The sequence below is a fragment of the Terrapene carolina genome, unplaced genomic scaffold (assembly GCF_002925995.2).
Source record: "Terrapene carolina triunguis isolate 2854851 unplaced genomic scaffold, T_m_triunguis-2.0 Scaffold210, whole genome shotgun sequence".
Lineage (NCBI taxonomy): Eukaryota > Metazoa > Chordata > Testudines > Emydidae > Terrapene > Terrapene triunguis.
Genome location: NW_020664561.1, coordinates 34,952,932 through 34,969,787, shown reverse-complemented (window position 1 = coordinate 34,969,787; position 16,856 = coordinate 34,952,932). Strand labels below are relative to the sequence as shown.

General features: G+C 45.2%; 1 protein-coding gene across 1 annotated transcript in view; it reads right to left on the bottom strand.

Annotated features, from left to right (window-relative positions):
• The window catches only part of LOC113407202 (retinal-specific phospholipid-transporting ATPase ABCA4-like), a 113,130-nt gene that overhangs the window by 42,116 nt on the left and 54,158 nt on the right, over positions 1–16,856 (bottom strand). The window contains exons 16-24 of the mRNA XM_026655362.1: positions 16,647–16,851; positions 13,743–13,841; positions 9,659–9,883; positions 6,668–6,845; positions 5,253–5,384; positions 3,634–3,773; positions 2,619–2,756; positions 1,300–1,493; positions 336–426 (exon numbers count right to left, since the gene is read on the bottom strand). Coding sequence (XP_026511147.1) covers positions 336–426; positions 1,300–1,493; positions 2,619–2,756; positions 3,634–3,773; positions 5,253–5,384; positions 6,668–6,845; positions 9,659–9,883; positions 13,743–13,841; positions 16,647–16,851 — 1,402 coding nt within the window. The remainder of the gene's footprint in view (positions 1–335; positions 427–1,299; positions 1,494–2,618; positions 2,757–3,633; positions 3,774–5,252; positions 5,385–6,667; positions 6,846–9,658; positions 9,884–13,742; positions 13,842–16,646; positions 16,852–16,856) is intronic.

Here is a 16,856-nt window from a genome sequence, read left to right as displayed (position 1 = left end):
GTTTCTCCTTTCTTGATTGAATCACACATTGTAATACACAGGAGTTTGAAACTATTAGTCCATAGTCAAGGAAAACCCAAGCTTCCAGTTTACAGTCTGAGCCCAAGATCTTAGAAGACGTCTCAGAAAGGGGGTTTGTGACAGAAAGGTAAGCAAAACCACCAAGAAGCCTTAGTGATTTCTAGGTGACAGTAAAATACACATACCTGAGACAGTGCTGAAAAAGGGAATCTCAAAAGCAGGGTTCTCTAAGCTTTAAGTAACAGTACACTAGGAGAAACAGCCCTGTTTCAGAAGAATAGGCCTTGGACCAGGTGAATGATCCCAATTCTTACCATCCAGTTCTTGCTCGGGACCTTCCACTGTATCTTTAGGTGCACACCTGGAACAGGAACACGAGCACTGAGATCCACAGCTAGGGGAGTGCTAGTACAGATAAGTAAGAAAGAGGATGTTAAGTGCTTCAGATGCATATAATGCAGGCAAACTAGTGTGTAAGAGTGTCATAATCAGGGATTGTTTCATCAGCCTTTACACAGCTTCAGGGTAGTAAGAAATTTGTCTTAGCTGGAATATCTTGAACATATTACACTCAGACTTGCAGTCTGAGGACTAGCATAAAAGACAGACAAAAATTAAATTTCACACAAGCATTGCATCACACCACCATGCATGTGGTAACCACATGGAATTCTAAATTACATGCATTTACCTGGGGAAGTTGAATGAACAATGGCCATACATACAGACACTATGATGTCAGTGGATTTACAAACTGGGACCTACAGGATCAAAAACAATCCAGGTCCCTCTTATTTGAGTTGCCGGAGAACTGCTTTTGCCAGGAGTAAGTGGCAGGCTGCCATAGTTCCTGAGCTACCCACTGTAGGGAGACGTGATCACATCTAGTGTATTGCAGAAGGACTCATGCCTGGACAAATGGCACTCCACAGGGAGATGCTCAATGTAAGTGGTGGGGGAGATTTTCAGATAGGCATCAGCCTCCAGAGCTGGCTGCCCAATTGTCATTTGTGCCTTTGAAAAGCCCTCTGCCCTAAGGCATATACATTCATAAAACTGGAGAAGCTCTGTTAAGAGGTGAATATTTAAATCCCCAAATAGTCCTCTAATTCCATGAGGAGGAGACTCATGTTCTCATTGCCTTATTCCCTAGGACACACCATTTACTGTACAGTCAGCTTTGTCCACAGCAACAAACAGCAGCTACTCAGGCTCTGAACTGTTGCAGTGAATGAATATTTGAAGACTGCTTGTGCAACAAGGGAGCAGAGAACTTACTGAACCCCATTCTACTCCCCCTTGGGTGTTTTTCATCTTGCGAACCAAGGTGAGATAGAAGCCAGATCCGAAGCAGTTCTTTAGGAAGACAGGAGAGCCTGAGCAGAACAATTTTCCTTGGGAAATGATGGCCACCCGGTCTCCAAGGATGTCTGCCTCATCCATGTGATGCGTAGAGAGGATGATGGTTCTGCCTAGGAGAAGGAATACAGAGATGCTCTGCAAGGTACTGTTCCTTCGGTACAATCAGGGCTGTATGTGGATTACAGGGATTGGTAAGAAAGAAATTCCCAGGAATAAGAGCCAAAGATTTCACCATGAGTTGATCCTATAGGGTTGGGCCTTATTCATGGAAAATAGTGGAGATGCAGGCAAGATGGCAAGTGAGAAAATTAAAAACAAAGAGCTGCACAAGCAACAGATGCTCCCACATGAGCAGGCAAACTCCTGGTGAGGCCCACGAGCATGCAACACCCATAACAGCACTGCCACCTTCATCCCAGCATGACCTTGCAGCACATCTGTTACATAACTGAACACGTCTCGATAGTTTAACACATATTAGCTTGAGCATCCATAAAAGGAGAAGCTGACAAAGAACTAGGGGCTGGCTAATCCAGGGTGGGAAGAACCACTGACCAAAAGTTAAAAGCTTGGCAAAGGTATATGAATAAATACAATTTTTGACATAATTCCGCTGCCCTTACTCACCCTGAATGGAGCTACTCACAGAGTAAAGTACTACTCAGAGTGAATAAGAGTGACAGAATTTGGCCCATCAATGAGAAATCTCTCCAGCACTCATCCTCAGAAATGTTTTTGTTTTTAAAGGGGAGTGAGGCATTTGATAGTTCAGAAAGAAGCTGAAGCTCTTCCTTTCTGTAGCAGTTGTAAGTGCAAGCAGCAGGATACCCAAACTTTTCCAAACCTGTTCGGCTCCTCTGAAATACTGGGGCCAGCTCTGCCTCACTTACTCTCACTGAGTAGTGTCTCACACTGTTAGGAGTCCCACTGAAATAAATTAGATCACTTGCCAAGTATGACACAACTCTGTGTGAGTTAGATTAGCAGAACGGGGCCCTCTGAGCACAGTTTAGTCGGCTCTCTCCATGTAAAATTAAGTTGCTATATCATATCTCTAGCTTTTCTAATCTCTGCCCTAAACCCCCAGGTCATGAGACAAGTGGCTTACATGAATTTACCACTCGTGTAACCTGTTTGTGCATGTTCATACCCTTTACTTTAATGAAAGCTTATGCAACAGACATGCTTATTTGTGAAGGGGTTTAAAAAGCAATTTCCTCTCTGGAGTGTGTTACCTGAGCGATACTTCAGTAGAAGATCCCAGATAGACCTCCTGGAATATGGATCTACTCCAGAGGTGGGCTCATCCAAGACGACCACCTTTGCTTCACCAACAAAGGCAATGGCAACAGATAGCTTTCTCTGCATGCCACCTAAAGAGTGCAGGGACACAACTGTGGGAGTGAGAAGGAAGAGCAGCACACATTGCAGCATGTGATGATAGAGGACTGTTTGTGTCTGCTGGAGACAGACAAACTGGACCAGGTAAAATAAGAACCACTCTCACTCCTGAACCTTGGCCCAGAACTTGAACAAATACACACATTTTTGCTGGGGTTCCAAAATTTTAGCTTAATTTTTTCATTACTTTTCATTTTCATGCAGTGTCTGCATTTTCTGGTCCTAGCCTGGAGCCAAAGCAGGAAGTTCTAGAGCTGGTCTGAGAAAGCTTGCTTTCATGATATTGTCGGCCCACGTTTCCAGAACCTACAGATCAGTGAAGTATAAAAACTCCTGAGTACTTATCTAATCCAACCTGCAACTCTGGACAGTTATAGGTCACTGCACCCACATGCTGCACCTCCTTGCCACTGTACTACATACAGTTTTACCTTTTAAATGACATGAACAGCCCTTATAAAAATATTACAGTATTCTAGGGTATTCACCCAGGACACAGAAGCAGCAGTATGGGAAGGTGTTGCATTTTGGACCATTACCACAGAATAGTGGTGGGGTTGGGGTATGTTATTAAGGGAAGACATATTTTTGTATATTAATATATATTTTTATTCAGCATCACTAAAGTAAGTTTTATGCATCACAGATACATTCACAGCTGATGCCTTATGGACAGATTCTGCCACCCACACTGCTCGAGCAAGCCCATTGAAATTCATGGGGCTCCAATTCACTACTCAAGAGGTAAGGGACTACTTAATGTGAATCGTTGGCAGAATTTGTCCCCATGGAACTAAAATGACAGTAGAACAAAAAAGGTGATGATTTTGAGAACAAATCCTTGGGCACCTGACAGGTTTTGAGCCTCTTCATTCCTTTTATGGGGGAGGCCTATATCTTCCAGCATCATCTCCATCTCCAGCACAGCTTCCTTTCGAGACCTCCCTTTCAGCTGGGCATAAAACAAGATGTGCTCTGCTACAGTGAGGCTGAGAAATTAGACAGAAAGACATTGAGACAGGTTAAATGAAGAGCCAGGTTGCTTGGTCCAACAGCAGTCAATTCATTATAGCATTACCCCCTTTGAGGAGAGGAATTGATTTATCCCTTACATGTGCCTACATTGGTTGGCCAGCAACTCCTCAGGATCACCCTGCCCTTTCTTGCTCTTGTTGCTTCTCTGTCTACCCACCTGTAGTGGGGCAGTCACCCCGCTCCGGCTCAAGAAGGGCTTAAAGCAGCTCCGGAAAAAGGCTGCCCCGGGGGGAGCCAATTGCTAGGCTGACTGGGGAAGCAGACTCAGCTGGGGCCACGCCCCAGTCAGGCCACAGCTGGCCCTATAAAGGGACTGTTAGGCAGGAGCTAGGCGAGAGTCTCTCTCTAGCTGTGGAGAGAGACAGGCCTGGCTGCTTGGGAGCTCAGCAGTGTACCTAGAGTGGAGCAGGGCTGCGGAAAGGCCAGAGGAGCTGGGGAGCTCCAGGCTGGAAAACCCCCAGGCTGCAGGCCTTGGTAAAGGCCGGAAAGGTACTGGGGTTGCAGAGGTGCAGCCCAGGGTATGCAAAGGCAGCAGGTCCAAACCCCCCTTGCCGATGATGAGTGTATAGACTGCAGTCTGCCGCAGTGAGCGGGGGCTAGATGGTGACTGGCAGTAGCCACTGAGGCAAGATGGGGATAGAGGGTTGTGGGTTCCCCTGGGTGGGGAGACCCTGATTGTGGGTTACTGCTGGGGGCAGAACCCCAGCGTAAAAGGGCATCAGGGTCTGGGAGGAACACGGGGGCCAGTGGCAAGCAGGACATCATCCAGCAGAAGGTGCTCTGGAGCTGGAGAGCTAATTCCCTGGACAACCAGCAGGAGGCGCCGCACCGGTAAGCCGTCGCCTCGCTACACCACCTACCTGCCTTTCCAAAATGGCACCCCCAACCATCAGCGCAGCCTACTGCCAGGATTCATACGGCTTTTGGGGAATGGGGCCCTGGATTATTGTGTGCTTTGATTCTCATGTTAAGTCCCTCCCAAGCTCTACCACAATGCAGACAGTACCCATATTGGGAACACTTATTTCCCCTGAGGAACAACTTTGGGCCCAGCCAGTGGAAGCAGAAGATTCCCCGACGACCTATGCCTGCCGATAATAGGAAGGGAATAAAATGTGGGCAGCTGGCTTCAGCAGTGTTACTGAGCATGCTCAATCCATGTGAGCATTCTCAGTACAAGCCAAGCAGCAAATCTGGGGAGCATGTGACCCTGCATCCCCCCATGCATCTCCTCTTAGGGATTATAGAGAGGGTAAAATAGTATCTGTCCTTTAGAAATACTGACAGGAGAAGAAGGAAGGAGGATTCTGTCTCTGAGTTACATGCACTGTCAGAAGAGCACAGAGAAACAACATGGGCTTTGGGGACATCCCAAACATCCAGCCCGGGTGGTGGGGGCTCAGTTCTTGAATTTGGCATCATATGGCACTTACTGATTAAACAAGATGTTGTACTGAGGACACATGCCTAAACTCTGCCGAATCAAATCCATATGTATCTGGATGTCCTTGCCACCAACCAGGACAGTTCCAGATGTGGGTGGAAACAAGCCTGTTAGGATTGACCTGGCCAAACACGAGAAAAAAAGCAAATGGACAGTCCTTAGGTTTCAGATAAGCAGACACACTTCTCTCATGGGCCACTAGGTGGCACATGATGACTTCTTATTCCAGTGGTTGCTGAAACACAATCCCATTGTGAAGCATGGACACATCTTGTCCTAATAAAATACACAAGTGAGACCCTGGGAATGTGTACAGTAACTCCGCTAGTGTGTATCAATTGTCTATATGGTTCTCATCTAGGCTAGAAAATTGATTCCAAACTTGGTTTGCACAAAAGTTTGAGCTGGTCCTTGCTAGCTGGCCAAGCGGTGTTTAAGTCAAGTTAACCTGAACTTGTACTTTTCAAACCAGTTCACCAGGCAAGTTTCCCCAGCCCTGACTACCCATGACCTAGAATGAGTCTCGCTGGGGCAGAGATCCAGAATAATGGTCTGAAGCCTTGAATGCAGAGTTACATCACAGTGCTGCCCATGGGTTATACTAGTGCTACCCTGCCCCCCTGACCTGCACTCTGCTTTGCTGTAGACTGAAAAGAGTTGGAGACTGTAGGGTAGATCACTAATGTGTGGATTTGGTATTACCTGCTGGGTACAAACAGAAAACACATGTAACACCAGGCTTTTTAGTGCTCTGCTGTTCTGGGACTAAAGGGCCATTTTAAATTGGGTGTATAGTTTACACATAAATTGTACATAAATCCATAGCTATGTTACGTTACGTAAATACCCCATGCCAGATCTACTGAATATAAACACTGGGGCCATGTTCTATACTCAGTTGCACCCAGGGCATGCACCGCTTTGGACTTCAGTCAGTGCAGCTATAGGGGAGTAACCGAGAACAGCGTCCAAGAGTATCAGTTGTGCTTGTTTTAGAGTATCTCAGCTCTTTCAAACAGAAGGGCCTCTGTTGCCATTAACATGCTTATAGGGGCTTGATCCAGGGACATGTTTTGTTTCATCCACTTGTATGTGTCAGGCATTTCATGCTCTCCCTTTTCGATAGTCCGCATGTCCCTGCATGGGGACAGCCTGCCCTTATGTGCTAGTTGCTGAGGTGGTAGCTAGGAAAGAGAGAAGCTAGGAGAATGCATCCGAAGAAGTGGGTTGTAGCCCACGAAAGCTTATGCTCTAATACATTTGTTAGTCTCTAAGGTGCCACAAGTACTCCTGTTCTTTTTTTAGGAGAATGGAGAGATCAGCCTGCTGCTCCACAGAACTCAGCATCAGAGCAGTAGGGCAATGCCCTGGATTTGCACAGCCAGAGCTTCCTCTAACACTTACATGGTGGTTGTCTTTCCAGCTCCATTGTGGCCGAGGAAGGCTGTGATTTGGTCCTCATAGAAAGTAACATTCATGCCATCCACTGCTGGCTTGGGCCTGCCTGCAAAAATCTTCACCAGGTTCTGCACACACACACCCGGGATCAGGTCTGGAGGCTCAGGTTCAAAAAAGGTGTTTACTTGAAAGGCAAGAAATCAAGAATGAAAAGGGAGTCAGAGCCACACTCTGGCTACAGCTCTCAGCACATCATTGCTTACAGCAGCATAATCACAGTGTAAACTACAGCACAAAGTCCCAGGGCCCAGTTGTCCCCTCACACCAGTTTTGAACTGGGGTAGGTTTATTGACATCCATAGAGTTATTCCTTATTTACCTGGGTAAATGAGAGGATTTGTGGAGACACAACTCACTCAGTCACGTGAAGGTGACTGTGTTTTGTGTTTGTTCATATGGGACAGAAAGAGATTGTTTAGGTTTCATTGTCTGTCCATGTGCTGAGAGATTAAACCAGCCTGAAGATGGGGCTATATTTCCAGCTAAGCCATTCAAGTCATCTGCCCAGATGTGCCTTTTCTTTTACTATGCTGTTTAAAATAATAAAGCTTCCTTTTAATCCTAGTGGGGTGAAATTCACCCTGGGCAAAGGGCCAGCCCAAGATCTAGGCACCACTTAAGATGAGCTCTACACAGGGGTGAATTTCCCCCAAAGATCACAAAAGCATAATTTTAAACTTCACCATCAAGTGCTAGGCAAAGCAAAGACCCTTTGGACAACATGAAGACAAATGATAGGAGTTGAGACTATTTATGCTACAGACTCTGTGCACTTCTATTTACACAACGCACTTAAGGATTTGCAGGGAGGGTTATTCTGCAATTGTAGTTTACTTCACTTTTCAGCCCCCAGAACGACTGTACTGAGGTGCAGTCCAGGCTGTCTGGGTGTGGCCAATCCTGTTGGTGAGCCCCGTCTCCATCAGCAACTCCCATGGGTCGGCCATTCTAAACAAAGCTAGTAGAGAAGCCCCAAGTGGGAGGATGGGTCTACTGGACACCACAGAGCAGCTACAATCACAGGACTGGACTGTGCAGCGTTGTAATACAAGACACAGCAGACCATTCCTTTGGGCCTTGCATCAGGAGGGAGTCGAGGGCTCTCAGCACGTCACTGGATCGGGCCCAAACTCCCTGGAGTACCTGATGCGTGTTTGAATGCTAAGACAGGAGCATGCACACACAGACTCCAGCAGCCTGGCTCTTCTTGCTCTGCATGGAACATTGGTCAAGATCCCACCACAAGTCTTACATTTGACATGAGTTCGTTTCTCGTTTGCCTGTAAAACTCCTGGACTCAGGCTAATGCATGTGTTGTGGGGGTCTATCCCCAAACTCTACACCTAAGTCCCCTTTTTTGTGGCTATCCTGACTCGCTACTCTGCTGCCTTTCCCGTGGGGCTAAGGACTGGTCATTCTCCTGACTCCACAGGTTGATAACATCGTGGTGTTTGTTGGGAATGTAGATGAGGGCTTAGTGCAAACTGCCTGAAGTTCACCAGCTAAGGCAGATTTATCTTTTGCCAGTCATTAGACAGTGCTCTGCTGTCTTGCACTTGCACTGGATTGGCTTATTGCAAGTTCATCTATCCTTTGCACCACTGTCCAACTCCAGTTACACTCACTCATGCCAGCTCTGAATCCGACGTGAGTGCATTTTATGGCCCCGCCCCTCCTACTGGTAAGTGGAACCTTGAATTACATTAGCTCTGCGATTGTTTTATTGCGTACTGTTCACACACACCAGTCACTATGTAGCTGGCTGAAGACCTCATGCTAGGAAGGGGGAATGTAGGCTATTCCCTTTAGTGACAGGGAAAGGGAACTGCAGTTTCGGAGCTGATGAGCAAAGCAAAGCAAAGATAAAGAGGTGCTAGAAGCAGATTTGCTAAAATGACCTTTGCCCCTTGCCTGGCTCCTTCCTTTTGAAGAACTGTCCTGTTTCCATTCACCCTGAATGCAGGTCATCAATACCTACATGAGGATGAGCTCTCATGACCCCAGTTTTACCTCTAGCTTTTCAAGAGAGTCTGAGAGCTGAGCCCTTAGCTGTCTGCAGTGGTGGAATCTGCTGTGGAATCACCAGCTTGCTGCCATGAATTCCTCTGGGGACCACATGTGCAGAAAGCTCATCTGTCTCCCCACTGTCCCTTGAATACCAACCAGGTCATATTCAGGAATGTTTAGATGGGGGCTAATGTCAGCATCAGACTGTAGAGACAGACCAATTCACATAAATCCCTTTGGAACCAGCCATTCCCCTACATACACAGGACCAGCTGCAGGATGGGTTTTGGGAGGATTTTTTGCCTTTATCTTAGCTCATGTCTCTCAAGTCTTGGTATTAAAGTCATGGCCACAATTTAACCCTAGCAAGCCAGCATGTGTCCCCCTCAGGTGTCACTTGGCAAGGGTACCAACATGCTGTAAGAAAAGGCATTGTGGGTTTCCACTGGAAGAGACCCAGCTGTAGAGCCCTTATGGTGGAACACTCTCCTCCAGAGGTAGCCAGAGCAGCCCAAAGGGTAGGTGGCTGTGGACCGCAAGGGAGCAACAGTGCAGTGGTTGGGTGTTCCAACACATCTCCTGAGAAAGTTCTCCAGGCAGAGCACCTGAGGAGTCCCTCGCAGAAATGAAAGCTGCACCCCAGTGGAGGGCTGCCAGCAGCAGTACCATTGCCGGCCCTCCTGGGACAGCACTGACTTGGTGGCAGATTGGAGCTAACCAGCACAGGATAGGCTATACGACCCATCACTGCTGGTTTGTGGGCAGCTCTGTGCTGTCTCAGAAATAAGGGCTCAGGTCTATGCTCCAACATGGAGTGCTGCTCTTGTTTCGCACACGTACACAATTCTGGTTTTCTGCGAAGTACCTGGGGGTTAAAATGTCTCACACAAAGAGTCACGGTTACTCAGGTTGCTCTCTCTCTCTCCTTACTAGTCATTTCATCTTTGTCCTTTGCCTCTGCCTTAGGCTTCCCCTGCTTGGCGCGCTCTTTTTTTCTTTTGTGTTTACATTTGGATTCTTTACCATCCTTCTCCCCCTGGTTGTCACTCTGTTCTTCCAGCTTTTCAGGCTCGTCTGCTTCCTCCCTCATGTTTGCAGTCTTTTCCTCTCCTGTGGCCTTCCAGGCTGGACTGCCTTCTTTCCTGGGACTCTTTTCTACATTAACCAAAAGTTAATTTAATGATTACCATCATCTCTGGAGATGTATTGGGAGAAGTGAGATAGTAACAAATTACAACAGTACTTATCTCTTAGCATTATTCATCATCAAAGCCCTTCAGTGACATTAGGAACATAGCAATTGCACTCTGACCCATCAGACTAATGGTCCACCTAGTCTAATATCCTCTCTTCCAAGTACTCAAGACCAGGTACTACAGAGGCAAGACTGACTCTTTTTAATTCCATGGCGGAAGTTTCTTCCTAATCCCAGGTGCATAGTGGGCTGGTTTAAGTCCTAAAGCATGAGGTCTGATATGCGCTGACTGTGTTGGTAACTACAGACTATATCCTGCCATAAGGGCAGGGGACTGGACTCGATGACCTCTCAAGGTCCCTTCCAGTCCTAGAATCTATGAATTTATGAATATTCTTCACTGTATCTTCACAAACCCCTCCCTGTTAGATCCCTATTTTGCAGCTGGGGATCCAGAGGTTAAGTGATGTAACCAAGGGCAGAGTGAAAGAGTTAGTGTGCAGTTCCCAATCATGTGCTTCGATCATACCTCTAGGAAGGAAAGATGCTATGTGAATTTATGTGGAGGGGGACAAGGGAAGCAAGAACAGTGACTCCTCTGATGGGTTTTCCCCCCACAACGTAGGAACAGAGGTTCACTGTTTTACAATACATTGAAATGATCTGGATCTATTAGTCTACACATAAAATTTCATTATATCAGAGTTTAGTCTTGCCCAATCCTGTTCCCATTAAAGGCAATGGAAAAACTCTAACAGAGTTCAGTGGTACACAATTAGACCCCATAAGCAGGTTTCACAGTAGCTGGAAGCGCACCTCCCAGCCCAGGTAAACAGTCTTGTGCTAACTCTGCACACTAAAAATAGCAGTGTGGATGCTGTAGCATGGGTGGTGGCTTGGGCTAGCCACCAAGTACAAGCCCACCCGACCCACTGAGTCTGAGCTCAGATGGTGAGCCCAGACTGTTGCCAGACTGCAATGTCCACACTGCTATTTTTAGGGTGCTACCCCGAACAAAGCTATCACAAGCCTGCCTGCCCATGCCGGGAGGCACGTTCCTGGCTGCAGTAGAGACATACTCTAAGCAACATAATTGCCATGGGAATACACTGGTACAACTACTTAGTTTTAAAATGCATCAGGTTGATTTAGCATCGTAGGGCTTGTCTACACTTACAACACTGCAGCACTTCATCGAAGACGCTACCTACGCCATGGGCGGGCTTCTCCTGTTGGCGTAGGTATGTCATGTCCCCGAGAGCTGGAAGCTAGGTCGACGGGAGAATTCTCCCACTGGCGCTGTCTACACTGGGGTTAGGTCGGTTTAACTGCATCGCTCAGGGGGGTGGATTTTTCCTAATTTCCTATTGTAAACCAGGCCTTAGGCTATGTCTACACTTGGAGCTAGAGGTGTGTTTCCCAGCTCAAAGAGACATTCATGCCAGCTCTCATCAAGCTAGTGAGCAAAAAACAGTGTAGCTGCAGTAGCGCTGGCAGTAGTGACTTAGCTGCTCTGAGCACAACCCTACCTGGACCCTGTGGGTACATATTTTGGGCAGCTAGACCATGCTGCCACTTGCCACTGACCGTGTTACTCCAGCGACACTACTATTTTTAGCATGCTAGCTCGATGAGCGCTAGTGTGAGTATGTCTGATCAAGCTAGAAATCACACCCCTAGCTCTAAGTGTAGACATAGCGTTATTTGCTCTTGCATTTCCTGGCGTTTTTTTCTCATGTTTTTCCCAGTGCACGACAGTTTCTCTAAAGGAAGAAAGATATAATTGTTCATTATAATTGTTGCCCTTGTGACCCAGATGTGGCAGGGATGGGGGAGAAGCTAATTAAATAAGCTGAAGAACTAAAGGACCCTAGTCCTTCAAATAGATGAACTATTATGTGCCTCCCATGGAGGGATTCCTCAGAGAACTATGATCTTTTCAGTTTTACCCTCTCTAGAAAAGAGGAGGGGGTGAGTTATGACCGATTGAATTCTTGTGAGCCAGTAGGGGCCTGTCCTAAGGTTACCTGAGATAATATCCTTTCCCTCTGGCCAAGAGCAGCACTAGGTTCTCCAGATTACTACATGTAATTCATCATCCATAATTATGATGTGTCAATTTTTTAAAAATAATTTTGATCCTGGAAAATGAACTGCTGCTTGGGGCAAATGCTCAGATTTCATTTAGGCAGTGACACCTCACTTGAACAATTTGAAAAGCGCTATAAAGAAACCTATATCAGAAGACTTCAGAGTTTAAAGGCTCTCTGTCTACCCCTCTCCTAGGCACACCTGGCAGAAAACACAGCACTTATGGGGCATTACGAACAATCTGAAAGTAAAATTATTTTTCTATTAGTATTGAGGGGCATCCCAAAGGCATGTGCTAAATGCTAAAACCCTCTAAATGACTCTATGCTATAAGTGTGGGGTTTTCAAAGGAGCCAAAGGGAAATGCATGGCCCACCTCCTATTTGTGCCTTTGAAAATCTCCCTCCACACCTATATACATGCAGTTCGTTCCCCTGTACCCAATGCCTTTTTGGCTGATGGGTGCTCCGAAGCAGAGACAGAGAATGGACTCTAGTAATATCCAGGCCAACCTCTGTCATTCTGAATTCCCCTCACAGTGAGGCTAGTGCGAAAGCTGTTTATTCAGTTCAGAACATACCACAATGTAAATCCCCTTTACAGAGAACAATGTAGCTGTTTCTTTCTTCCTGACCCCAACATGTGGGCAGACTGGGAGGGGGGTTTCAGAATGTTTGCAGAGGAGATTAGACCCTGCTGGTCTAGAAGCAACTTCTTGTGCCCAGACCCCTTGCAAACAGTTCATCAGAGCTGATGAGGGGTCATATTGTGATGAGCAGATTGACCATGCAAAAACACAAAGAATGATTCCTTCATCTCTCTGCCTGTTACAGTAGAACCTCAGAGTTACGTACACCTCGGGAACGGAGGTTGTTCGTAACTCTGAACAAAACATTATGGTTGTTCTTTCAAAAGTTTACAACTGAACATTGACTTAATACAGCTTTGAAACTTTACTATGCAGATGAAAAATGCTGCTTTTAACCATCTTAATTTAAATGAAACAAGCACAGAAGCAGTTTCCTTACCTTGTCAAATCTTTTTTTAAACTTTCCCTTTATTTTTTAGCAGTTTACATTTAACACAGTATTGTACTGTACAGTATTTGCTATTTATTTATTTATTTATTTATTTTTACAATGAGCCAGATGCTGTCCTTAATTAACTAGCATCAATTAGGAGTGCTTAGATAGGAACTCTCAAAGTAGGATATATATACATACATGTGTGCACATACACACAAATAGGCACAATTCTGATCTCACTCTAGTGTAAATCAGGAGTAGCCCCACTGAAGTTAATAATTTCACTGGTGACAACGTAAGTGGGAGAGACTCAGGTCCAGAGAGGTGTAACCCCAGTGTAAACACAGTGTAATTAAAATCAGTATCATATCCATTGTGACTCAAGTCTCAAATATTCTGGATTGGGTAATAACAGCTCATCAAATATCCTCATATGCATGAATTAGAGAGATGGGGCTCTGATGTTCCCAGCTAACCTACGCATGCTTTAAAAGCCCTCGGATGGAACACTGACTCATCCTCTAATAACTCTCTAATAATAGTGGGCTACTCAGAGTTCAAAGCCACCTGCTAAGATTCCCACTGTATGTCTGTCTCTAATCTTTTCAGTGGCTCACATAATGAATGTACAATGTATTCACCTCTAAACGGATCAGTGGGTTTTGAAGTTATTTCCAAGCACCAGAGTTTTCAAATAACTCACCATCAGCAGTTGCTGTTTTCTCAGCTTTTGGGTGGCCAGACTCAAGCCAGTAAGACTCCTGCAGAGGGAAATACCAAGGCCGTGGTATCCCATACTCCCCTAAAACACAAACAAGTACAGTTCATACAGAGAGTCCACATTTTTCTATGGGCTGGAACTCAGGTATGCAAATCTCAATTTAAATATCAATACTTGGAGTTTCATTAGCAATCATGTTCCAGCATATTAGAGGATCTAACAAAGCACAGCCACCTACCATGCTTCCAGCAGAATAACCCCAGTTTCCAAATATTTTGGGAGAGGGAGGGGAAATAAACACATTACGTGTGATCAGAGCTAACTTTAGATTTCTAAAGCAAAATGTAGTTTAATTAAGGAATTAGGCTACCCCCTGCCTGGGGCTAGTTTGAACCCTTAATACTAGGCAGTAGCTGCCAAGAAATTTCCCAGTTCCAGCAGGTAGGCTCCTGACCCCAAGTAATGATTTCTTTTTGAAGTCCCTTTCAAAATTCTAGAGACTGAATGGGTGAAAAGCTCATCATGTTTACAAAGATCACACTGGGTCTGAATGCACAACAGGCATCAAAACTAAATTAAGAGGCAGCTCAGGCCAAAATTTCAACATGCAGCTTTCCAGGAAAAACAACTAAAAAAATGTGGTGTGATGGTGATTTACACTGGCTAAGACTCTGATTCACTATGTTTAAAGTCTTAATCTTTGTGAGCCTATCTGCATACTGTTTTTTGCCACTTATTCAAAATCAGCAATGAGATTTGCAATAACACTGCTGTGTGGTCTATTTCTGTGTGATAGTTACTGGAATAGTTACTAAAACCCTGCTTATTTCCACTTCATTTCTCCGGATTGGATTTCTAACAAGGACTGGATGACCCCCAAGCTGTTTGGGTAATTTCCAAAGACACTTTTTGCAAACAAGCAGTTTATTCCATCATTGCTTCAAACTGATACAAGAACTTTGCAATGATTTTATATATATGATTTCCACTTAAAATACTACCCTCTAGGTTCTTAGAATTGACATTCTGTGCTCACATTAACTCACTCAACTCTCTGGGTATGTCTACACTACGGGATTAATCCGAATTTAGATAATTCGAATTTGGGAAACAGGTTGTATAAATTCGATTGTGCGCGGCCACACTAAGCACATTAATTCGGTTTTTAACCACATTAATTCGGTGGTGTGCGGCCACACTACCCCATTAATTTTAACCACATTAATTCGGTGGTGGCGGCCACACTAACCCTAATTCGAATTAACAAAATCGATTTTGGCGCTACTCCGCTCGTCGAGGTGGAGTACAGAAATCGATTTAAAGCGCCCTTTAATTCGAACTAAATGGCTCTGTTGTGTGGACGGGTGAAGGGTTAATTCGAATTAACGCTGCTAAATCCGAATTAATCCCGTAGTGTAGACCAGGCCTCTGTCTGCTCACAGAAGCAGCCTTGGCTTCTTATAGGATGAGTTAAACCTCCTTGAAGGTGGTGGATGTACAGTCACCTTTCATTCAGGATAAGTGTAAAAAACAATTGAGCTCCTTTACGGAACCAGATAGTTGAAGCAATAGGAGCCACCACCCAAACCACCTGTACTTGGAAAGGCTTGAGAAAAAGCAGAACAATGCAGCCCAAGGGGTTTCCCTGGGGACAGATATAGAAAATGCAGGGGCTGGAGCACTGATTGGTGGAGCTGTATGTGTCTGAATGTGAGAGAAAAGCCGTGAGAAACACACAGACACCACAGAAATAGAGAAGGAGCAGAAAGCCAAGGAGACAGCCAGAACAAACAGTCGGAGTGTGGCCCTGAAAAAAGCCTAGAGAGAGCTTTTGGGGTAAACTACTGGTTAAAAAGAGGCTTGGAACCATGAACAAAGAAGCTGTCTCCTGTTTGACTCCCATGGTGTGCAGGGATCTAGGACTGTACATTCTTTGTAATTAAACGGGATCACGTGATCAATTTCTCCTCCTAACAGAATAACCCTCCACACTCTGAAGTTTGGCTAACCATTGCCACCTGCTTCAGCAACAGGCAGGGGAGCTACAGTATGTGTGCTGGAGCAGCAAATCCATTCAAAGGCGACCCCGTCGCTTCTACAGCTTTCAATGTAGTTTTTCAATCATGTTTAACATGAGGCTAAACAACTTTTTTTAAGCTACAAGGACATGCTCTTGCCCATTAAATACTCACTTCTTAATTTGTACCATGTTGCTAACATCACACCCAGGATTCTCTATAAAAACCTTAAGAAACCCCTTAGGGAATGTTCTGACCATCCAGTCAGTGAGAAATACCATTTGTGTCCACAGGAGTTATAACCACACCAGAAGAAACAGCTGACATAAAGGGGCCACAGCACAGTAGTGAGTCAGGCCCTTGGAGTTTGTATTTTGTGCTTCAAAGTGCATTATCAGGGCTTAAACAGTTTCACTAGAGCATGTCAAAATTTTTCTAATGAAAAAATTTTTTGATGAAAAATGGCCTTTTCTGAGCATAAAAATTTTGCGAAAAGATTGTTTTATTAAATGTTCCCTTTTTTGACCAAAAACACCACAAAAATCTGTTTTCCTTTCTCCCCACCCTTTTCACTTGCAAAATGGAAAAAGCGGGGGGGGGGGGGGGGAAAGGGAAAAAAAAGTAAAAAAAAAAAAAAAAAAAAAGGTTCCAGACTGGATTCGATTTGTGGTTCATCTGGTCCAATATCCTGTGTCTGACAGAGACCAGCACCAGATACGTCAGAGGAAGATGCAAGAAGATAGGCAGATGTGGGGTAATCTTCCCCCCCATTAAAGTCCTATTCTACTCCCTAATAGTTAGAGATTAATTTAGGACAGTGTAATTTACAACCACTACCACATATGAGTGGGAGATTGACATACTGTACCTGGAAAAACATTTTCAAGGTACCATGTGAGAATTCCATATAGCAAAGCATCAAAAAGCATCATCTCAATAGAGAAGAAAAAACTGTATTCATCTCCTTCCAGAGGACTGGTCCTGATATTGTCCCATTGTAGCCCAACACCTTGCTCTTCATAGCGTGACAAGTATTCTGTACCGAATCCAAAAGCCACTGGAGAAAGCAAGCTCTGGA